At 45.4% G+C, this 24,906-nt stretch overlaps 1 protein-coding gene across 2 annotated transcripts in view; it reads right to left on the bottom strand.

Annotated features, from left to right (window-relative positions):
• Nucleotides 1-23,836, bottom strand: part of ankhb (ANKH inorganic pyrophosphate transport regulator b) — a 191,083-nt gene extending 167,247 nt beyond the window's left edge. Inside the window, exon 1 of one of the 2 annotated variants that reach the window (XM_068058496.1) lies at nucleotides 23,430-23,836. In XM_068058496.1, coding sequence (XP_067914597.1) covers nucleotides 23,430-23,528 — 99 coding nt within the window. In that variant the 5' untranslated portion in view covers nucleotides 23,529-23,836. The remainder of the gene's footprint in view (nucleotides 1-23,429) is intronic. The other variant, XM_068058489.1, reaches the window with a different exon arrangement.
• Between the last annotated feature and the right edge of the window lie 1,070 nt (nucleotides 23,837-24,906).

The following is a 24,906-nucleotide window of genomic DNA, read 5'->3' as shown; positions in this document are numbered from 1 at the left end:
AGGCATTTACATCCTTCCTTAAATGAGATCAATACTGTACACAATACTCCAGATGTAGTCTCACCAATGCCCTGTATAACTGAAGCATAACCTCCCTACTTTTGTATTCAATTCCCCTTGCAATAAACATATCCAACTTCTCAAAGATGCCAAACAGCCAGGTACCTTTTTTCTGCCCACTGGCAGAAGAAATACTCATAGGACATCTGTTTCACAGCTCATGAAGGTAAAGGACAGCTTTTCACCTGCTTCCAGGAGATCCCAAAGAACTTTCTTCACTCACAACACCAACCCAGCATCATACATGTAGCGATAGAGATGCCAATACCGAAGTTGAGATGGAATTTACGTAAGGCTTCATGGTCCACCTTCATTAGCATTAATGAAAATACAATCAAGGGAATACTGCTGTCCCCAAATAACTAGGACCCTTTTGCTCAACTTCAGAAATTGGTGAGACAGCCGCACTCCATCTTTTCGGCACCCTTCACCACCGAGGAGGAGGACCCAGCTGTGACAGCCAACAAATTCAGAAGGTCACTGGCATTTACCCAGAATTCTTTAAGAACCAGGACTCAAATGGATGGATGTGGCTTTCCAAACTCACCTCCAATATCCTAGACACTGGAACAATCCCGAAAGTTTGGCGCCATTCCAAAGCTTTTGTTATCCTGAAGCTAGGAAAGCCAGCCAACGATCCCAAAAGCTACCATCCCATCCCCCTTCTGTCTACAATCTACAAGGTGGTCAAATGACTCATCCTTAACTGAATAAAACCAGTTTTAGAAGCCATCCTCCCAAACTAGCAAGCAGGCTTCAGAGAAGGAAAGAAATGCTCTGACCAGGTCCGTTCACTCACTCCCAACATTGAGGCAGGGTTCCAAAAGTAACTGAAGACTGGAACTGTCTTCATAGACTTGTCGTCAGCATAAGACTGGTGCAAAGGCCTGCTGCTGATGCTTTCAACAATTATTCAGTGCCGCAAAACTTTTAAGTTCATAAACACCCTAACAAGCAACCCTAAGTTCCGTGTCTACCTTGTTGACAAGATCAGCTGAACATGCACCTTAACAAGGGTCTGCCACAGGGGTTGGTGCTTGCACTGGCCATTTTCACCATCCATATGGCGACATACCCTGCAGCACCCCAGAAGTTCATCTATGACAATGATAGAACACCACTGATGCAGATATCAGTACTAGAGGAAACAAGTAGGACACTCAGAAAAGGCTTGGAACTGCTACAAGTCTATCGAAAACAGTTGTGTCAGCATCCAATCTGCAAAACACCATCGCCAGGAAAGAATTCCACATTTCCTTCTGCAGAAGGCGACGTACCCCTGACCCACCACCCCCCCCACTCAAAATACCTGGGCGTCACCCTGGACATGACTCTCACCTATTGGACACATCAAATTAACACCAGTCAAAAAGTAAAAACCAGGTTGAACCTGGTTCAGAAAGTCATTGAAACGTTATGGGGGAGAACAGCCAGAACACTTCACACCACAACGTCTACTGTGCTGCAGAATACTGCTCTGCCTCATGTCCACAAAGATCATAGACATGCAACTAATTGCTACCAGGAGGACAGTATTAGGACTGCTTTAGTCCATTCCAACTGAGTGACTCCTGATGCTGTCCCACATTGCACCACCCGCCACGTGCCACCATGCTTGGTGAGATGGAAAAAAAAAATCACAATCAATGCCAACCTTCCAATTCATGAAGACTTGAAAGAAACCACCACAAAAGCACTTAAAATCGTGCTATCCATTCTAAGAAACAGTAACTAATATTCATGCCGCTCGCATCAACCCACTACCCAGACGGATACAATTGTGGGACACATGCAGCATAAAGATTCAACACTGCATCACTGATCCAACATCAGAGGTTGCCGGCTTTGACCTCCCTCAAAAGTTAGTGGATAGTGCTCAACCAAATCTACACAGGGCATGGATGATGCAGCCATCAGCTCAAGTGGTACATGAGGGATGACCCAATGTACAGTTGTGGCCTTGGAACATATCACGTCAACCTGCCCACTAAGATCTGTTGCAGGAGGCACCTCATTTCTCCACTTGGCATCTCAGGAGGCCATCAAATGGATAGCCAAACTGGACATCGCATTCTAAACTTTTCCTGTTATATTAAAGTAATAAGAGTACATGATCAGCTGCTCTAAAAAATTTGATTACAAAAATCAATGATCCCAAATCCTTATAGGTTACCATAATATTCTTTGAAAATGTGTTTTAAGACTGGCACTCCAACTGTGTGGCCCAACAGTAAAACATAAGAGGGTAGGGTTGGGATAGAGGAGGTGTCAGGCATTCTTTCTTAATCTGCCAGAATCAAGAAACTAATTTTCACATAAAATTGAAGTAATTTCTCAGTCCATGATAAGATTACAACTCTCAGAATAATAATAGGAAAATAAAGGAAATACTCTTCTGCATGCGAGATACTGATTCATTTGGATCACTTCTGTTCCCAGTATTGCAACCAACCATGTCCACTTATTTGGGTTATTAAGTGTTTGAGCTACTTCCTAATCAGGTTTCATCTTTACTCCATTTCCAAAATCGGGTGGGTTAGTTTTACAGGGTTTGAACTATTGGCTGCAGTCTCTCCCAGTGGCCTAGTAGATAAATACACTTCCCTGTATGGGACTAGGGCTTGTTTATCTGCAACACAAGTGGGATGGACCACATTTCCAGTTGGTCCCCTTGGAGAATATGACAGTTTGTCTGGGATGTGTAATTTGATTCTGCCTGCTGTACAGTAATTCAATGTTCTCTGCAATGTGTAATTTGATTCAGTCATGGTCAAACAGGCAAGCAGGCTTCAGAGCTCACAGTGCTGCCACACTAATTGAACAATATAACTGAGGAAGGTTTTTTTCTTCTTTTCATGGGCATCGCTGGCAAGGCCAGCATTTATTGCTGAGTGGCCTGCTAGGCCATCTCAGAGGGTCTGGAGTCACATGTAAGTAAGGACAGAGTACTGAGATGAGGAGAAATTACTTCACCCAGAGAGTGGTGAGCCTGTGGAATTCGCTACCACAGAAAGCAGTTGAGGCCAAAACATTGAATGTTTTCAAGAAGGAGTTAGATATAGCTCTTGAGGCGAAAGGGATCAAAGGATATGGGGGGGAAAGCGGGAACAGGTTACTGAGTTGGATGATCAGCCATCATCATAATGAATGGTGGAGCAGGCTCGAAGGACCGAATGGCCTACTCCTGCTTTCTATGTTTCTATGACAGCATACTTCCTTCCCTAAAGTACATTAGCGAACCAGATGGGCTTTTATGACAATCGATCATAGTTTATTTAGTTAATTGAATTTAAATCTCACCAGCTGCCGTGGTGGGATTTGAACCCATGTCCCCAGTGCATAGCCTGGCCCTCTGGAATACTAGTTCAGTGACATTACCACTACGCCACTGTCTCCCTGTACAGATCACGAGCGAGAAGTGACATGGTAGAATGCACAAAGCTAGTTAGTTGTGAAGATCCTGTTACCAAATGAACTGAAATTGTAATTATAGAACATAGAACATTACAGCGCAGTACAGGCCCTTCGGCCCTCAATGTTGTGCCGACCTGTGAAACCATCTGACCTAAACTATTCCATTTTCATCCATATGTCTATCCAATGACCACTTAAATGCCCTTAAAGTTGGCGAGTCTACTACTGTTGCAGGCAGGGCGTTCCACGCCCCTACTACTCTCTGAGTAAAGAAACTACCTCTGACATCTGTCCTATATCTATCACCCCTCAACTTAAAGCTATGTCCCCTCGTGTTTGCCATCACCATCCGAGGAAAAAGACTCTCACTATCCACCCTATCTAACCCTATTATTTTATATGTCTCTATTAAGTCACCTCTCCTCCTCCTTCTCTCCAACGAAAACAACCTCAAGTCCCTCAGCCTTTCCTCGTAAGACCTTCCCTCCATACCAGGCAACATCCTAGTAAATCTCCTCTGCACCCTTTCCAAAGCTTCCACATCCTTCCTAGAATGCGGTGACCAGAACTGCACGCAATACTCCAGGTGCGGCCGCACCAGAGTTTTGTACAGCTGCAGCATGACCTCGTTATAAAAGCTAACACACCATATGCCTTCTTAACAGCCCTATTAACCTGGGTGGCAACTTTCAGGGATTTATGTACCTGGACACCAAGATCTCTCTGTTCATCTACACTCCCAAGAATCTTCCCATTAGCCCAGTACTCTGCATTCCTGTTACTCCTTCCAAAGTGAATCACCTCACACTTTTCCGCATTAAACTCCATTTGCCATCTCTCAGCCCAGCTCTGCAGCCTATGTCCCTCTGTAACCTACAACATCCTTCGGCACTATCCACAACTCCACTGACCTTCGTGTCATCCGCAAATTTACTAACCCACCCTTCTACACCCTCATCCAGGTCATTTATAAAAATGACAAACAGCAGTGGCCCCAAAGCAGATCCTTGTGGTGCACCACTAGTAACTAAACTCCAGGATGAACATTTGCCATCAACCACCACCCTCTGTCTTCTTTCAGCTAGCCAATTTCTGATCCAAAGCACTAAATCACCTTCAATCCCATACTTCCGTATTTTCTGCAATAGCCTTCCGTGGGGAACCTTATCAAACACCTTACTGAAATCCATATACACCACATCCACGGCTTTACCCTCATCCACCTGTTTGGTTACCTTCTCAAAAAACTCAATAAGGTTTGTGAGGCACGACCTACCCTTCACAAAACTGTGCTGACTATCGCTAATGAACTTATTCTTTATTATTATTATTATTGTTGTCTTTGGCTGGTAAAATAAGACTTTATATCCTAGTTACTTCTTTGGGGTTTTGTTTTTTTTCTTCTGGAAGTGACAACAATTCTTTAATTCAGAATGAAGGGACCAAATCAAGGTTTATAGCTTTATTGCAGAAACATTGCTTATAATAGAATGGCAAATACTCAATGACCTCAGGATTTCAGTGGTCTCAATGGAGCAGGAATCTAGTAAGGATTTGCTAGTCAATAAACAAACAGGTGTGTTGGGTACAGATTTGTGTGTGTGTGTGTGTGTGTGTGTGTGTGTGTGTGTGTGTGGGGGGGGGGGGGGTCATGAACTTGAACAGAACTGATTTGCTGGGTTATGAGGAAAAAGCTGGAATGTGGGACTAAATTGGACAGCTCTTTCAGAGATGGCATGGGTGTGATGGGCAGAAATGTCCTCCAGCTGTGCTGCAAGATTCTATAATTTAGCATACATGTAGTCCTGTACTATAGCTTTACCATGTTGGTACCTCATTTGCAGATATACCTGGTGCTACTCCAAACATATTCTTCCATACACCTGGCTTGGTATCAATTTCAAGACCATGGCTGGCATTTTCTGCTTCCCAGCACGAGACTTTCCATCCATTCATTCATTCCAGCCCCTGATTTTCTGCCCATGGCTCTGGTATTGCATTACTGAGTTCACCATCCAGGGTTGAGGTGGTCCTAAACTTCAATCACCAGATGTCTCATACTTGAGCCGTATCAATCTTAAAAACTCATTGCTTCTCTCCCTCTCTCATCTTCTCCCCTGCCTCCCCCACCCCCTCCCCGCGCCACTTAAAGAGAATAGCCACTAAATGTTAAGAGAACTCACAAATTGTGGATCTGAGGCCTTGCTTGGTAGACAGCACAAACTAGACGCTACTTACAAGTGGCCTGATAAGCAGCACAACACACCATTTCAGTGCATGACTGTTATTCTCTGGATTGCAGCATTAACTATACCTTATAACTATTTCGAGATGTGCCCAAACATTTAATAACAATCCAAATCTCCAGGCAAGGCAACATCACGGGCTTGGCTGGGAAAGGCAACAACGTGCTTCGGTAGACCGGCCCCACTTCTGGTTTCTTGGTCCTAGAGCCGCCTTGTCGAGCGTGGGGCCTGCTGAAGCCTGTTGTTCCCAAGCCTGTAACCTGAAGGCAAGCAGTTGCAACTTCTCAGCCCACTTGTTAGTAATTCCTTGTTCTTGCTATCTACCCAGAGCGGCCTCATATCCGCATTTACTCCAGGATCAGAAACCAAGGTGCTTCAGCCAGCAGGTCTCGCCATTATTAGAGACTGGGCGCATGCGCAGACACCACCAGCTGAGTGCGCATGCGCAGTCTCAAACAGGCCAATTCGCCTGTTTCAGTTAATTGCTACTGAAGCCATGCAGACCAGGACTGTCCCAAGTTCAATCCAGAATCTGTGCTGAGTAAACTACCTTTATCAGGATGGCATTACAAAATCGGCAATTGGCAAAAGCTAAGAAGGCAGGACTCTAATGCTGACCCAATGACCTTTGCTAGAAAGTATGAGATATCAGAAGAGGACAGAATTAGACTCAGATGCATTGAACCCTGGTGGCTAATGTCAAAGGTCACACATGATTGATGAGTTACTTGGATGAAGTGCTCAAAAGGTTGCTGGCACCTGTGGAACCATAGCCCAGTATGAATCAGTACATTAGGATTGGAATACAGAAATCTTGTAGGCAGTGTCAGAAGGCAGAGGTTAAAAATGGTTGCAGAACCAGCAGCCAACAGAAGTTACTGGCCCACAAAAACTGAACAAAAATGTGCTGGTCTGTCAGCAGAACAGAAATTAAAAATGCATTATCTTTAAGTGCATAATGAATACTTTGTGTCTTTCTTCACAGAAGAGGGGAGTGATGCAGTTAAGGAGGAGTAGTGGCATGAGGTGAATTACTCATTTGGAGAGCTGGTGCAGACACGATGGGCCGAATGGCCTCCTTCTGCACTGTAACGATTCTGTGATTAGTGTGAAATATTGGAGGCGATAAAATTGAGAAGAATTATTAGAAGAGGCTCTGACCATCATTTTCCAATCCTCTCTACCTACAGGAATGGTACTGGAGGATTGCTAATGTTCAACCATTGTTTAAAAAGGGAGAAAGGGATAGACTGAGTAATTACAGGCCAGTCAGCCTAACCTCGGTGGTGGGAAAATTACTGAAAAAAGTGAGAGACAGTATTGATTGTCAATTAGAAAGGCATGGATTAATCAAGAGCAGCCAGCATGGATTTTTAAAAATCAGGTCTGATAAATACGATTTAATTTTTAAAGCGACAACAAGGAGGGTCGATGAGGGTAGTGCATCTGATGTAGGCTACATGGATTTTAGCAAGGCTTTTGACAAGGTCCCACATGGAAGATTGGCCAGGAAAGTAAAAGCCCATGGGAGACAAGGGAAAGCAGCAAGTTGGATTCAAAATTGCTCAGTGACAGGAAGCAAAGGTCGAGAGGTTTTTTTTGAGACTGAAAGACTGTTTCCAGCAAGGTTTCACAAGGCTCAGTACTAGGTCCCTTGCTGTCCGTGGTATATATCAATGATTTAGACATAAATGTCTCGGGCATGATAAAGAAGTTTGCAAGTGATACAAAAATTGGCCATATAGTAGATAGTGAGGAAGAAAGCAGGAAGATATGAAGACTGGCCAAGTGGACAGAAAAGTGGCAAATGGAATTCAATCTGGAGAAGTGTGAGGTAATACATTTGGAGAAAGAAAACAAAGGAAGGGAATACACAATAAATGGTATGATCCTGAGAAGTGTGGAGAAACAGAGGGACCTTGGACAGCATGTCCACAGATCCCTGGACATAGCAGGACAGGTAGATAAGGTGATTAAGGCGGCATATGGGACGTTTTCCTTTTTTAGCCGAGGCATAAAATTATATAAAATATTAGTTAGGCCACAGCTACAGTTCTACGTATAGCTCTAGTTAGCACAATACAGGAAGGGTATCATCACATAAAAGAGTAAAAGAGAGTACAGAGGAGATTTGCGATGATGTTGGCAGGAATGGAGAATTTTAGTTGTACGGAACTATTGGATAGGCTGAGGTTGTTTCCTTTAGAACGGAGGAGGCTGAAGGGATGTTTAATTGAGCTGTATAAAATTATGAGGGGCCTAGATAGAGTAGATAAGAAGGACCTATTTCCATTAGCAGACATGGCAATAACCAGGGGACTTAGAAGGATTAAGGAAAAGTGGAGGGGAAAGTTTTTCCCCCAGAGGATAGTAGGGGCCTGGAACTCACCGGAAGGGTGGTAGATGCAGAAAACCTCAACACATTTTAAAAGTTCCTGGATGTGCATTTGAAGTGCCATAACCTACAAGGCTATGGACCAAGAGCTGGAATGTGGATAGTTATTTTTGACTGGCACAAATACAATGGCTTCATTCTGTGAAATACATTTGTATGATTCTATGATACATGCTAGTTGAAAATGTTCAAGGAACTTTGTAAAAGCCTATGTTCCTGCATGTGGGAACACAGTGCAGAAATCATACACTAACAGTGGAACTTGTTAAATGATCCATCTGAGTAGTTGCACACCAACTGTCAATGGTCTATTGTTAAAAGTTCTCATCTCAATCCAGTGCAGCTGAGGTAATTCATCGTCTTTTTTTTTTATTCATTCAGGGATGTGGGCGTCGCTGGCTATGCCAGCATTTATTGCCCATCCCTAATTGCCCTTGAGAAGGTGGTGGTGAGCTGCCTTCTTGAACCGCTGCAGTCCATTTAGGGTAGGAATATCCACAGTGCTGTTAGGAAGGGAGTTCCAGGATTTTAACCCAGCAACAGTGAAGGAATGGCGATATAGTTCCAAGTCAGGATGGTGTGTGACTTGGAGGGGAACTTGCAGGTGGTGGTGTTCCCATGCATTTGCTGCCCATGTCCTTCTAGTTGGTACAGGTTGCAGGTTTTGAAGGTGCTGTCTAAGGAGCCTTGGTGCATTGCTGCAGTGCATCTTGTAGATGGTACACACTGCTGCCACTGTGCGTCGGTGGTGGAGGGAGTGAATGTTTGTAGATGGGGTGCCAATCAAGCGGGCTGCTTTGTCCTGGATGGTGTCGAGCTTCTTGAGTGTTGTTGGAGCTGCACCCATCCAGGCAAGTGGAGAGTATTCCATCATTAAGGGCGGCACAGTGGCGCAGTGGTTAGCACCGCAGCCTCACAGCTCCAGGGACCCGGGTTCGATTCCGGGTACTGCCTGTGTGGAGTTTGCAAGTTCTCCCTGTGTCTGCGTGGGTTTTCTCCGGGTGCTCCGGTTTCCTCCCACAAGCCAAAAGACTTGCAGGTTGATAGGTAAATTGGCCATTATAAATTGTCACTAGTATAGGTAGGTGGTAGGGAAATATAGGGACAGGTGGGGATGTTTGGTAGGAATATGGGATTAGTGTAGGATTAGTATAAATGGGTGGTTGATGTTCGGCGCAGACTCGGTGGGCCGAAGGGCCTGTTTCGGTGCTGTATCTCTAATCTAATCTAATCTAATCACATTCCTGACTTGTGCCTTGTAGATGGTGGACAGGCTTTGGGGAGTCAGGTGGTGAGTTACTCGCCTCAGGATTCCTAGCCTCTGACCTGCTCTTGTAGCCACGGTATTTATATGACTACTCCAGTTCAGTTTCTGGTCAACAGTACCCCCTAGGATGTTGATAGTGGGGGATTCAGCGATGGTAATGCCGTTGAATGTCATGGGGAGATGGTTAGATTCTCTCTTGTTGGAGATGGTCATTGCCTGGAACTTGTGTGGCGCGAATGTTACTTGCCACTTATCAGCCCAAGCCTGGATATTGTCCAGGTCTTGCTGCATTTCTACACGGACTGCTTCAGTATCTGAGGAGTCACGAATGGTGCTGAACATTAGTGAAGGTATACCCTCCTTTATGTATTTTTGTGAACTTTGGGAATTCCACACGGTTCAATATATGGGACATATTTCTACTTATGCTTTCCAGTAATTCACAAATTATGACTTGACTACACCTAGCATATACAATGACAAACCTGCTACTAAGAGAGTGTTTACTGAAAGATAGTGAAGTTGGTAAATGACAACAGTTAGAGCAGTGGTTCTTAAAAGTTCTTGGTTGGTTTAATAATCACAGATCCCCCAACTAAATTACACTATATGAAACTCATAACTTCTGGGAAAACTTGTACTTGGCCCCTTTCTTTGAGTTCAGGTACTTCCATATTTAAAAAAGATCCCTTCTGTTGAACAAGGCTGAACTTAACTGGCAACCACTGCCTTGGTAAATGCAGGCCTACCTAGTGATCTTCCTGCCGCTCTCAGCACTTCTCCATTCACGCCCCCCTCAGAGGTGAGCCAGCCAGTCCACTCCGTGATTCATGGCCGGAATTCTACGCCTCCCTCCGCCCAAAGAGCAGAAAGGTGGCCGGGGGGGCATAAAATAGAGCGCGAGGCTCCGGGGCTCTTCCTGACCCGCTCCCACCTCCTCTTTACGCAGGGTGGCGGTGGCGAGAAACGGTCTGCCCGCCCTAGGCCAATCAAGGCGTTTAAGTGACCGGTTAGCGGCCTCTGCCCGCCGCCACGGGGATTTTATTTGAGGCTGCACGCCATTCCAGGCTTGAGAGAAGCCGCCTGACAAAAGCAGGCGGCTTTCTGATGGCTTGGGGGGGCGTTGGGACCCTCATGATCAGGCACCCTGTGCCCGAGAGGGCCTTCCCTGCTGCCCCAACCACCCCCAACACCCAATATGCGCCCCCCCCCACCCCCGTCCCCCTGATTGACCACGCTTGCCTCGCCGGGGCCCGACCGATCACCCCCGGCGAGGCACCAAAAACTTACCTTTGTCCCGGGGCTCCATCTTTCCAATGGCTGGGTGTAGTCCCACTAGTGGCCACCGCTCTTGGTGGTGCTGCTGGGATGAACAGCTGCTGACCTGCTGATTCGCTAAAGCATTTGACACATTCCTTGGCATTCAGTTATTTTATATAACAAACATTGGCATCTTCAGTTGAAATTTCTCTGCAAAAGTTAGTGTTTTTATTATTTAGGGTTCAACTTAATGTTGCCTGCTAATCTTTTCCCTTCATAAGGAATATGTCAGATACCGCTTTACCTTGTAATCACCTTTTCCAATCTACTTGTGCTAGGTCCCTTCTTAAAATTACTGAAATTAGCTCTTCCAAATTTGAGCATTTTTATTTTTGGTAGTTTCTGGCCTCTTTCCATAATTACTTTAAACTGAATCATGTTGTGGTCAGTGTTAGTTGGATGATATCCTGCTGTATCATACTCCACTTTCCAGACCTGACCCAATGCTGCTTCCTTCCTTGTTGGACTGAACAAAGAACAGTACAGCACGGGAACAGGCCATTCGGCCCTCCAAGCCTGTGCCAATCTTGATGCCTGTCTAAACTAAAACCTTCTGCACTTCCAGGATCCGTATCCCTCTATTCCCATCCTATTCATGTATTTGTCAAGATGCCTCTTAAACATCTCTATGGTACCTGCTTCCACCACCTCCCCTGGCAACAAGTTCCAGGCACTCACCACCCTCTGTGTAAAGAACTTGCCTCGCACATCCCCTCTAAACTTTGCCCCTCTCACCTTAAACCTATGTCCCCTAGTAACTGACTCTTCCACCCTGGGAAAAAGCTTCTGACTATCCACTCTGTCCATGCCGCTTATAACTTTGTAAACCTCTATCATGTCGCCCCTCCACCTCCGTCGTTCCAGTGAAAACAATCCAAGTTTATCCAACCTCTCCTCATAGCTAATGCCCTCCAGACCAGGCAACATCCTGGTAAACCTCCTCTGTACCCTCTCCTAAGCCTCCACATCCTTCTGGTAGTGTGGCGACCAGAATTGCACGCAATATTCTAAGTGTGGTCTAACTAAAGTTCTGTACAGCTGCAGCATGACTTGCCTATTTTTATACTCAATGCCCCGACCGATGAAGGTAAGCATGCCGTGTGCCTTCTTGACTACCTTATCCACCTGCGTTGCCACTTTCAGTGACCTGTGGACCTGTACGCCCACACCAAAGACGTGCAGGTTGATAGGTAAATTGGCCATTATAAATTGCCCCTAGTATAGGTAGGGGAATATAGGGACAGGTGGGGATGTGGTAGGAATATGGGATTAGTGTACGATTCGTATAAATGGGTGGTTGATGGTCGGCACAGAACCGGTGGGCCGAAGGCCCTGTTTCAGTGCTGTATCTCCAAATAAATAGATAAATAAAAATAAATAAAATCTCTCTGCCTGTCAATACTCCTAAGGGTTCTGCCATTTACTGTATACTTCCCACCTGCATTCTTTCTTTCTTTGGCCTCCTTATCTCGAGAGACAATGGGTTAGCGCCTGGAGGTGGTCAGTGGTGTGTGGAGCAGCGCCTGGAGTGGCTATAAAGGCCAATTCTAGAGTGACAGACTCTTCCACAGGTGCTGCAGAAAAATTTGTTTGTCGGGGCTGTTACACAGTTGGCTCTCCCCTTGCGCTTTTGTCTTTTTTCATGCCAACTGCTAAGTCTCTTCGACTCGCCACACTTTAGCCCCTCCTTCATGGCAGCCCGCCAGCTCTGGCGAACGCTGGCAACTGACTCCCACGACTTGTGATCAATGTCATAGGAACTCATGTCGCGTTTGCAGACGTCTTTAAAGCAGAGACATGGACGGCCGGCGGGTCTGATACCAGTGGCGAGCTCGCTGTACAATGTGTCTTTGGGGATCCTGCCATCTTCCATGCAGCTCACATGGCCAAGCCATCTCAAGTGTCGCTGACTCAGTAGTGTGTATAAGCTGGGGATGTTGGCCGCCTCAAGGACTTCTGTGTTGGAGATACGGTCCTGCCACCTGATGCCAAGTATTCTCTGGAGGCAGCGAAGATGGAATGAATTGAGACGTCGCTCTTGGCTGACATATGTTGTCCAGGCCTCGCTGCCATAGAGCAAGGTACTGAGGACACAGGCTTGATACACTCGGACTTTTGTGTTCCATGTCAGTGCGCCATTTTCCCACACTCTCTTGGCCAGTCTGGACATAACAGTGGTAGCCTTTCCCATGCGCTTGTTGATTTCTGCATCTAGAGACAGGTTACTGGTGATAGTTGAGCCTAGGTAGGTGAACTCTTGAACCACTTCCAGAGCGTAATCGCCAATATTGATGGATGGACCATTTCTGACGTCCTGCCCCATGATGTTCGTTTTCTTGAGGCTGATGGTTCGGCCAAATTCATTGCAGGCAGCCGCAAAACTGTCGATGAGACTCTGCAGACACTCTTCAGTGTGAGATGTTAAAGCAGCATCATCAGCAAAGAGGAGTTCCCTGACGAGGACTTTCCGTACTTTGGACTTCGCTCTTAGATGGGTAAGGTTGAACAACCTGCCCCCTGATCTTGTGTGGAGGAAAGTTCTTTCTTCAGAAGACTTGAACGCATGTGAGAGCAGCAGGGAGAAGAAAATCCCAAAAGGTGTGGGTGCGAGAACACAGCCCTGTTTCACGCCACTCAGGATAGGAAAGGGGTCTGATGAGGTCCCGCTATGCTGAATTGTGCCTTTCATATTGTCATGGAACGAGGTGATGATACTTTGTAGCTTTGGTGGACATCCAATCTTTTCTAGTAGTCTGAAGAGACCATGTCTGACGAGGTCAAAGGCTTTGGTGAGATCAATGAAAGCAATGTAGAGGGGCATCTGTTGTTCGCGGCATTTCTCCTGTATCTGACGCAGGGAAAACAGCATGTCAGTGGTCGATCTCTCTGCACGAAAGCCACATTGTGCCTCAGGGTAGACGCGCTCGGCCAGCTTATGGAGCCTGTTTGGAGCGACTCGAGCAAAGACTTTCCCCACTATGCTGAGCAGGGAGATTCCACGGTAGTTGTTGCAGTCACCATGGTCACCTTTGTTTTTATAGAGGGTGATGATATTGGCATCGCGCACGTCCTGAGGTACTGCTCCCTCGTCCCAGCACAGGCATAGCAGTTCATAGAGTGCTGAGAGTATAGCAGGCTTGGCACTCTTGATTATTTCAGGGGTAATGCTGAATGCTGTCCTTCCCAGGGGCTTTTCCGCTGGCTAGAGAATCAATGGCATCACTGAGTTCCGATTTTGTTGGCTGTATGTCCAGCTCATCCATGACTGGTAGAGGCTGGGCTGCATTGAGGGCAGTCTCAGTGACAACATAAATAAAATCTCTCTGCCTGTCAATACTCCTAAGGGTTCTGCCATTTACTGTATACTTCCCACCTGCATTAGACCTTCCAAAATGCATTTCCTCACATTTGTCCGAATTAAACTCCATCTGCCATTTCTCCACCCAAGTCTCCAACCGATCTATATCCTGCTGTATCCTCTGACAATCCTCATCACTGTCCGCAACTCCACCACCCTTTGTGTTGTCCGCAAACTTACTAATCAGACCAGCTACATTTTCCTCCAAATCATTTATATATACTACAAACAGCAAAGGTCCCAGCATTGATCCCTGCGGAACACCACTTGTCACATCCCTCCATTCAGAAAAGCACACTTCCACTGCTACCCTCTGTCTTCTATGACCGAGCCAGTTCTGTAGCCATCTTGCCAGCTCCCCTCTGATCCCATGTGACTTCACCTTTTGAATCAGTCTGCCATGAGGGACCTTGTCAAAGGTTTTACTGAAGTCCATATAGATAACATCCACTGCCCTTCCTTCATCAATCATCTTTGTCACGTCCTCAAAAAACTCAATCAAATTAGTGAGAGACGACCTCCCCTTCACAAAACCATGCTGCCTCTCGCTATTAAGTCCATTTGTTTCCAAATGGGAGTAAATCCTGTCCCGAAGAATCCTCTCTAATAATTTCCCTACCACTGACGTAAGGCTCACCGGCCTATAATTTCCTGGAAATATATTGATCAAGAAAGCTGTTCTGTACACATAGCAGAAATTCCTTTCATTCCCTACCATGAGCATCATGTTTTTTCCAATCTATATTAGGGGAATTAAAGCCTCCTAAGATTCCTACTCCATGTCTGTTACATGCGTTTGAAATATGCCAACAAATTTGCTCAACATCTCCTTCTCACTGTTTGGAGCTCCATAAAAATCTCCCAACAATCTAACAGCTCCCACTCTGTTCCTTAAATTAAGATGAATAAATTCAGTCTTGGAATCATCTAGTATATCCTCTCAAAATGGAAAACTTAGCAAGTGCCACTAGTTTGAGAGATTCCTGCACTACCTACATCTTCCTCCTACCCTGTCTCGTGATCACCCACTCCCTCACCTCCTGCACCTTCATAATAATTAATCTAACTGCCTCTAATCAGTAGAATTTTGGAATTAATATTTTATTAGGTATTGGCTAGATTCACATCAATTCATGATCAGTGAACAACGAAAGTCTTTAATCAATATTTTTTAAATATTTGGAAGACAGCAAGTAAAAGACTGCAACTGAATCTACTGGCCGACATCATCCAAAATGCTCAATCAAATTGCAGACATATTATTCCCTTCAACCATCTATAATTACAAGTATGCAGCGAAATATGGTTTAGGAAGCACCCTAATAAACTCTTTATAAAGGATCCAGACAATTCAGTTTCTGGACCAACACTGTTGACCAAATTTCAGACCCTCACAAAATCAGGATATGGAGGATAAATGTCAACAGGTTAGAGAAAATAGACAACCGATTGATACAGATCACTTAACTCATCAGTGCTCTAAGCATGATTGAATTCTGTTGGCTGTGACACATGCAGTTTGCTTTCAATAAATTACATGTTTTCTACATCTAACCCATTCATCCATATGGCATGATTACTATTTGTGTCTATAGTTTAAAGTCATGCAAAATGCTGTTTTTGCTTCATTTACCGTTCAGATGCAACACTCTTGTGTGGTCAAGCCTCACAGTTCAGTCCACCATCTTAATGCTGGCCTGAGCCTGGGGTCAGTGCTAGAGTACAAGCAAAAATCAAGAACTGATTGGCTGTGAGTTTGTCACTGCTGTAGCTCAGTGCAAGCATATTACATATCATATGTTGGTAAATCTTTTAACGCATCTGGGATAGGCATTATATTAATGCAGCAACTGAAGATTTCCAATGTTCTCTCATGGAAAGAATAAATACCAGGCTGGAGATCACACATATTCCATATTTCATAAGTTTTTCCAAAAATTTGCTAAATCCATAAAAATATTGTACATTACAGCACTGTCAAATTCATTTTTTGTTGTGATAGGGAAGGACTGAGACATGAGAGTACCAAGTCATCACTGCCACCATTAGTTTTGAGGTGCTGATCAGCAGTATGAATGAATACACATTATGCTGTCACTCGTGTTAGTGAAGTATAATGTGTTTGTGTAAAATTATTAATTTTTTTTGTGATCATAGGAACGTTGATCTCATAAACCCTGGAATAATGACACTGCATTTTAATCAGCTTACAAGGCAAGTAATTCCAATGAGGTGCCTCAATTGGCCCATCTGACTTCATCTGAACAGAGACCCCACAACCTTCCCCTACCCTTTCAACATCTAGTTGCTTCTGAAATGATTCCAGGGTTTTCATCACTCTCTACCTGGAAGTCTATTCCTTTTTTTTTCAAACAGAGTGAAAAAAACAAGTTCCTCATAGTCTTAAATTTAATGTTTTACTACTTATGCTCCTTGTCCACAGATTAGTTAATGGGGAAAGTTCTGTTGTTTGTGGCCAGTACTAGCACTGCTGCCTTCAAAAGGAACATCTTTGGTCAACACCTCCTAAATGATTCTCTGTTGCCTATGGCATTGCCATAAATAAGCAGCTGTGTCACATGTAGCTGTGCAGTGGCTGGTGGACCATTGCATTTTGCTTTCTGAACGCGAGTCATTAGGACTTCATTAAGACTAAGCTTGAGCACTTACAACTTTACTAGTATGTTCAACTGGATTGGGAAAAGCACCCAGCGGTGCACAGTTCTGGTCTCCATATTATAAAAAGGATATAGCAGGACTGGAGAAGGATGATACCAGAACTATCAGGAAATATTGAACAGGTTGGAGCTTTATTATTTAGAAAAGAAAAGGCTGAGGGGTGACCTGGTAGAGGTCTTTAAAATAATGACAGGGTTTAATAGGGTAGACATAGAGCAGATGTTTCCACTTGTGGGGGAGTCCTGAACTAGAGGCCATAAAGAGAAGATAGCCACGGATAAATCCAATAGGGAATTAAGGAGAAACTACCAGTTGGACCTCATCGTCACAAGGCGGGCCTCCTTAAACAGCGTCCAAATCACACGCAGCTTCCACAGTGCAGACTGCGACACCGACCACTCCCTGGTGTGCAGCAAGATTAGACTCAAACCAAAGAAGTTGCATCGCTCAAAGCAGAAGGGCCGCCCGCGCATCAACACTAGAAGAATTTCTTATCCACAGCTGTTACATAAGTTTCTAAATTCACTTGAAAAAGCCCTTCAAAACACTCCCACAGGGGATGCAGAGACCAAGTGGGCCCACATCAGAGACGCCATCTATGACTCAGCAATGACCACCTATGGCAAACGTGTGAAGCAGAATGCAGACTGGTTTCAATCTCACTTTGAAGAGCTGGAACCTGTCATAGCCGCTAAGCGCATTGCACTGTTGAACTTCAAGAAAGCCCCCAGCGAGTTAACATCCGTAGCACTTCAAGCAGCTAGAAGCGCTGCACAAAGAACAGCCAGGCGCTGCGCAACTGACTACTGGCAACACCTATGCAGTCATATTCAGCTGGCCTCTTTCACCGGAAACATCAGAGGAATGTATGATGGCATTAAGAGAGCTTTTGGGCCAACCATCAAGAAGATCGCCCCCCCTCAAATCTAAATCAGGGGACACAATCACTTACCAACGCAAGCAAATGGACTGCTGGGTGGAACACTACCTAAAACTGTACTCCAGGAAAAATGTTGTCATTGAGACCGCCCTCAATGCAGCCCAGTCTCTGCCAGTCATGGGTGAACTGGACGTACAGCCAACAAAATCAGAACTCATTGATGCCAGCGGAAAAGCCCCTGGGAAGGACGGCATTACCCCTGAAATACACAAGAGTGCCAAGCCTGCCATACTTTCAGCACTCTACGAACTGTTTTGCCTGTGCTGAGACGAGGGAGCAATACCACAGGACATGCGCGATGCCAATATCATCACCCTCTATAAGAACAAGGGTGACCGCGGTGACTGCAACAACTACCGTGGAATCTCCCTGCTCAGCATAGTGGGGCAAGTCTTCGCTCGAGTCGCTTTAAACAGGCTCCAGAAGCTGGCTGAGCGTGTCTACCCTGAGGCACAATGTGGCTTACAAGCAGAGAGATCGACCATTAACATGCTGTTCTCCCTTCGTCAGCTACAGGCGAAATGCCGCGAACAACAGATGCCTCTCTACGTTGCTTTCATCGTTCTCACCAAAGCCTTTGACCTCGTCAGCAGACGTGGTCTCTTCAGACTACGAGAAAAGATTGGATGTCCACCAAAGCTACGAAGTATCATCACCTCATTCCATGACAATATGAAAGGCACAATTCAGCATAGCGGCGTCTCATCAGACCCCTTTCCTATCCTGAGTGGCGTGAAACAGGGCTGTGTTCTCGCACCCACACTGTTTGGGATCTTCTCCTCCCTGCTGCTCTCACATGCATTCAAGTCTTCAGAAGAAGGAATTTTCCTCCACACAAGATCAGGTGGCAGGTTGTTCAACTTTGCCCATCTAAAAGCGAAGACCAACGTACGGAAAGTCCTCATCAGGGAACTCCTCTTTGCTGATGATGCTACACCAACATCTCACACTGAAGAGTGTCTGCAGAGACTCATCGACAGGTTTGCGGCTGCCTGCAACAAATTTGGCCTAACCAACAGCCTCAAGAAAACGAACATCAAGGCTCAGGACGTCAGAAATGCTCCATCCACCAATATCGGCAACCACGCTCTGGAAGTGGTTCAAGAGTTCACCTCGGCTCAACTATCACCAGTAACCTGTCTCTCGATGCAGAAATCAACAAGCGCATGGGAAAGGCTTCCACTGCTATGTCCAGACTGGCCAAGAGAGTGTGGGAAAATGGCGCACTGACACGGAACACAAAAGTCCGAGTGTATCAAGCCTGTGTCCTCAGTACCTTGCTCTATGGCAGCGAGGCCTGGACAACGTATGTCAGCCAAGAGCGACGTCTCAATTCATTCCATCTTCGCTGCCTCCGGAGAATACTTGGCATCAGGTGGCAGGACCGTATCCAACACAGAAGTCCTCGAGGCGGCCAACATCCCCAGCATATACACCCTACTGAGCCAGCAGCGCTTGAGATGGCTTGGCCATGTGAGTCACATGGAAGATGGCAGGATCCCCAAGGACACTTTGTACAGCGAGCTCGCCACTGGTATCAGACCCACCGGCCGTCCATGTCTCCGCTTTAAAGACGTCTGCAAACGCGACATGAAGTCCTGTGACATTGATCACAAGTCGTGGGAGTCAGTTGCCAGTGATCGCCAGAGCTGGTGGGCAGCCATAAAGGTGGGGCTAAAGTGTGGCGAGCCGGAGACTTAGCAGTTGGCAGGAAAAAAGACAGAAGCGCAAGGGGAGAGCCAACTGTGTAACAGCCCCGACAACCAATTCTATCTGCAGCACCTGTGGAAGAGTCTGTCACTCTAGAATTGGCCTTTACAGCCACTCCAGGCGCTGCTCCACAAACCACTGACCACCTTCAGGCGCTTACCCATTGTCTCTCGAGACAAGGAGGCCAAAGAAGAAGAAAAAGAAGAAGACTTCACCTAGAGAGTGGTTAAAATTTGGAACACATTACAACAAGGTGTAGTTGAGATGAATAACATAGGTGCATTTAAAGGGAAGCTAGATAAAGAATTGAGGGAGAAAGCAACAGAATGAGATGACAAAGGACTGGGAGGAGGCTTGTGTGTCGCATAAACACCAGCACAATCCTCTGCTTCGCTCTCCACAGATGCTGCCAGACCTGTTGAGTATTTCCAGCAGTTCTTGTTTTTATTTCAGATTTCCAGCATCTGCAGTATTTTGCTTTTATTGTTATACCAGTCCAATCCTGTTGGCCGAATGTTCTGTTTCTTCACGGTAATGTCCGTGTAAAACAACTTTTCTACTATCAAAGAACCAGACTGAGACAGCCCCACAATTATTAAAGATCAAGCTGACTCAATGTCTGTTCTCCTGCTAGAACAACATTATGCAGGCAATTATTTTAACAAACAAATGAAATGTTGTATGTATCAGACTACACAATAAGGAACACATTCAGTGACAGACTTTCTGCCTGTTCTAACCTATTTAGAACCATTTGCATTGCTCCATTTATTCCACATCACAAGTGGATAGTATTTAAAAGTCACAATTGTGACCCTCTTTCCCTGGATGACATCCCCAAGTGTCTATCCAAAAAGACCAATGATGCAATTTTTGCTTACATTTGCCAGTACTAGCACTGCTGCCTTCAAAAGGAGCATCTTTGGTCAACACCTCCTAAATGATTCTCTGTTCCTCCAAGAGTAGCACCACAACTTCATTTATATTACAGGAGTTGCTGACTTGGTTATAGCCAGAATGGTTTCATCAGTACTGACCATGTCTGAAATAAATAAGAGCAAAATACTGCGGATGCTGGAACTCTGAAATGAGAACAGAAGGTGCCAGAAATACTCAGTAGGTCTGGCAGCATCTGTGGGGAGAGAAACAGAGCTAACGCTTCCAGTATTTCCAGCACTTTCTGTTCTTAGGCTTGGAGGGCCGAATGGCCTGTTCCTGTGCTGTACTGTTCTTTGTTCTTATGTCTGAAATAAATATGGTCATAATAGAGATTTGCATAAAGGCAAAGTTCGGGTCTAGCCCAAACCCCTGTTGAGATAAGTGCATTCAGATTTTCTTTGACCTAGGCTAATGGTTATCCCTACAAAGTATGCAATGGTCTGTGGCTCGGCCAGCTTGAGCAGCTAATTTTAACTTCCAAAATTATATACACAACCTTTAACGTATCAAAATATCCCAAGATGTTTTGCATAAATATGGATAAGATAAATAGACAATGAACAGAAAAGGAGGAGAGCAAAGAGGTAGGTTTTATGGTGCATATGAAGGTGGAATCGATGTAAAAATTTAAAATTTCAGAGCACAGGACCATGATGCTAATAGCTGGGGTATGAATGGCAAGGTGGACTGGGAATATGCATAATGGGCAAGTGGTAGAAGAGCAGAGGTTGCAAAGTTAAACTTATGGCTGGATAAGATTGCAGAAGTAGGCTGGAGTAAGATTGTGGAGGGAACTTTGGGGAATGAGGAGCCATGGATGTTGGTGAGGAAAAGGGTGATTAAACTTCAGCTAGGTCACCCAAATGCCCATTCGTCATGGGCTAAATTTTATTATCCTGCTGCCGGGAGCGGTGGCGGATGCACAAAATGGCAGTGGGCCCGCCTGTGACGTCAGCGGCCATGCTGCATTTAGCATAACGAAGATGGCCATGCCCTACCAATCACATGGCGGGGGCAGCAGCGGAGACTCCATTCACAGTGTCACATGATGTTGGTGCAGGTGCTGGTGCCATATTTAAAAGGCTGCCAGCTCTGTATATATCATTTCTGTTCTCCTTGGACCTCCGGCTTCCTTCAAAAGCTATCTGGGCAAAGAAGTGTGTAAATTTTGGTTCTGCAGGATGCCTGTGGTAGTTCTACAGTGGGGATAAATGTTGGTCTGACAACTTTTCAATAAGTGCGAGCCATCATGACCATACCAAAACCATTTATACAACACTGTAATACCTCCCACACCGCACCCCCCTCCCCCAGCCTGATAAATACAACCTATACATTTTCAGAGTTCCCCACCTTCACACACAATCCCCTTGCAGAGTGTCCACCTCCCACATACAATCCACTTACGTTCCACCACCTCCCCCATCCACAATGCACTTGCAGTGCTCCCCCACCACCTCGACAAACAACCCTCTTGCAGAGTCAGCATAGCGGCAATGTCCACCGCAAACTCAACTTCCCTTACACACTCCAGTGAAGTTACCTTCCCTCTCGAGGCACCAAGAACTCTTGCCTTGGTGACACCAGATTTTAAAAGACGCAAAATTGAAGGTATGCGAGTGTCGCACATCAAACACAAAATTGAGAATGCCTCATTGAATCACAGTAAAAGACATTCAAAATAGTATGTTAAACATTTAAATGATGATGCCATTGCAATGGGACGGTAGTGCCGCCACGGTACTTTACTACCTCTGGCAAAATAGGAAATGAGCATTACAGCACCGGGTTCTGTGGCGGACATCTCCGCAGGGATTCTCTGGCCCCCTACTACATCTGCTAACAATTCCATCTTCAACAGGAGCGTAAAATCCAGCTCCATGTGTGAGCCTTCATATTGATTGTTGACGGACTAGTCAACAGGGATGGCATCATAATTAAACTCAACCTATACTCTTTTGATATCCATTCATGCTCACTTTGCAGCACAAGTCAGTGGACAGCAACTGACGGTGGAAACCCTGATGATCACCTTTCTATCCTAGAAGTGATGAGCTGCAGCATGGATGTATAATTGATATGGGTGTAGGAAGCTGTCACTGATGACTTAACGCTACCTCAGAAACTGCATTGACCATTTCACCATGAGTGGAGGGGAAACAAATAAATTCACAATTAATTTTTTAATAACGGAGATGTTCCTCATTTTAGCAAGATCCATTTTATGGATTGTGTTGGAAATCTTTTGCCAAGCTTGGGACCTTGTTAGTGTGTCCTTCCTTAATGCGACAGGCAGTAACTAAAACACAAGCTGAATCAACAGTATGATGTAAACACAATAGATTAATTTGTAGACACACAATCTGCCTGATTAAATGAATGTTTCCCTCAATTGCAGCTGGAAAGATAGCAGTCGCCAGAGGCAGACCCTGATGGACAGCATGATTAGGAGATATTGGAAGTGACAGGCAATATATTTAAAATCTAGACATATGTGTATGTATGTGTTATCTCAAATCAGGACACATGCATACACATATGTTTGAGAGCGGGATCGAAACATCTCCGAACCGATAACGAACCACAGGAGGAAATGAGACAAACATTCTATCGTAGGATGCAGAATTCTGCGTAACAAGGATGAGGATGGCAACTGATGGCAACAATTTATCCCACCCTTACATCCACGCACCTTGATCGAGATTCCACTGGATTCAAATTCGCTGCATATATGACATTTATCATTTGAAAATCTTACATCAAAAAACACAGAATAATCATCCGGGGGCTGCCTCTCCCCAAGTTCCGCCTCAGTCCGACACATTGATTATACACCACCCTGCAGATAGGGGGCCATCACTGTCTTAACAACAGAGAGCACAGCTGATCAAGGTTAACATCCTCACTCCACTCATTCTTGTCGCACAGAAGAAAGCTGCTTGTCGGTTTAATGCCTTACTGCCAAAATTTCACGCACTCACTTAAAATAGCGCATATTAAACATAACGGCACATAAAACAGAGAGCTCTCACAGCCGATCGGCATCAATACTACTGGAAAATAAAGTACGTCATTTACAGACTGAAAATAAAATTACTGACCTGTTCCCCAAGGTCTACCGCTATATTGGTGATCGCCAGGGGTACGAGAAATCGCACCAGTGGCCAATAATGGATCTGAAATCCCGTCACTTTCAGCATGGTCCCTGCTTCTTCCAGTCTATATATGCGGATGGATGAGACTGGGAAGGAGGGTGGGGAGGGATTCAGTAGAAACAAACCGGATTAGAAGAGCTGACAATCTCTTTTCTTTCCACACAATATAAAAGAGGAGATCGACGAGAAGTTTCTGCTGGGTATGCCATTGTGCTGCGCAGCAAACAAGGAGTGGAACAATCGTGATTCACAAACACAAACCTTTCCCTGTCACGCTGCCAGCGGCACTCATCACCCACATGATGAGTGGAGAAAAACTGAGAGCCGTCATGACAGCGGGAGGGGCGGTGAGACACAAGCACGTGGCCTTGACACTAGTCCCGCTGCCGAGCCCCTCCCTCAGTACGTCAGTCCTTATCGACAACATACCAGCGACCCGGGTGAAGGTCATACTCATATTCGCTTAAATAATTATAATGCAGTGTATTATTAAATAGGGCACTAGCGGCTGCTGAGCCCCACTGCAACGGGGGAGCGGGGCACATAAAGACAGCTGAGCAAAAAAATGAAACGAGTCAAACAAATTACATTTTGAAAAATGCATCGTAAAACATAAGCAGTGTGGATCCAGGAAAAACAAATGTGCAAAGATTAAAGCATTGATAGGGAGGGAAATTGCTACGATTTTAAATATGTTCCTAAGATTTAAAGAGGAGCAGAGTTGCTGCTGTGCTGGGACAGTGAACGCAGCTCAAAACCGAGCATCCACGAGGTGCTGTGGACCATCAGCAGCAGCAGAATTGTATTCAACCACACTCTGTAACCTCATATCCCCGACTTTACCATTACCATCAAGCTAGAGAATCAACCCTGGTTCAATGAGGAGTGCAGGAAAGCATGCCAGGAGCAGCACTAGGCTTCCTAAAAATGAGGTGCCAACCTGATGAAGCTTCAACATCGAAATACATGCATGCTAAACAGTGGAAGCAGCATGCAAAGACAGAGCAACCAATAGATCAGATCAAGGTCTGCAGTCCTGCCATGTCCAGTCATGAATGTCGGTGAACAAATGTGGAGCGGAGGCTCCACAAACATCCCATCTTCAATGATGGGGGAGCGTAACATATGAGTGCAAAAGACAAGGCTGAAGCATTTGCAACCATCGTCAGCCAGAAGTGCTGAGTGGATGATTCATCTCTGTCTCATCGAGGCCCCCAGCATCACAGATGCCAATTCAATTCACTCCACGTGATATCAAGAAACGGCTGAACGCACAGGATACAGCAAAGGCTAAAGGCCCTGACAACATCCCAACTGTAGTATTGAAGACTTGTGCCTCAGAAGTAGCAGCACCCCTAGCTTAGTTGTTCCAGTGCAGCTACAACCTTTCAGAGCTGCCCGTCACTTTTACCGGAAACCCCTG

This window comes from Heterodontus francisci, chromosome 2 (assembly GCF_036365525.1).
Source record: "Heterodontus francisci isolate sHetFra1 chromosome 2, sHetFra1.hap1, whole genome shotgun sequence".
In the NCBI taxonomy this organism is placed as follows: Eukaryota; Metazoa; Chordata; class Chondrichthyes; order Heterodontiformes; family Heterodontidae; genus Heterodontus; species Heterodontus francisci.
Note: the sequence above shows the minus strand (reverse complement) of the source record. Positions and strands in the feature narration are given on the sequence as shown.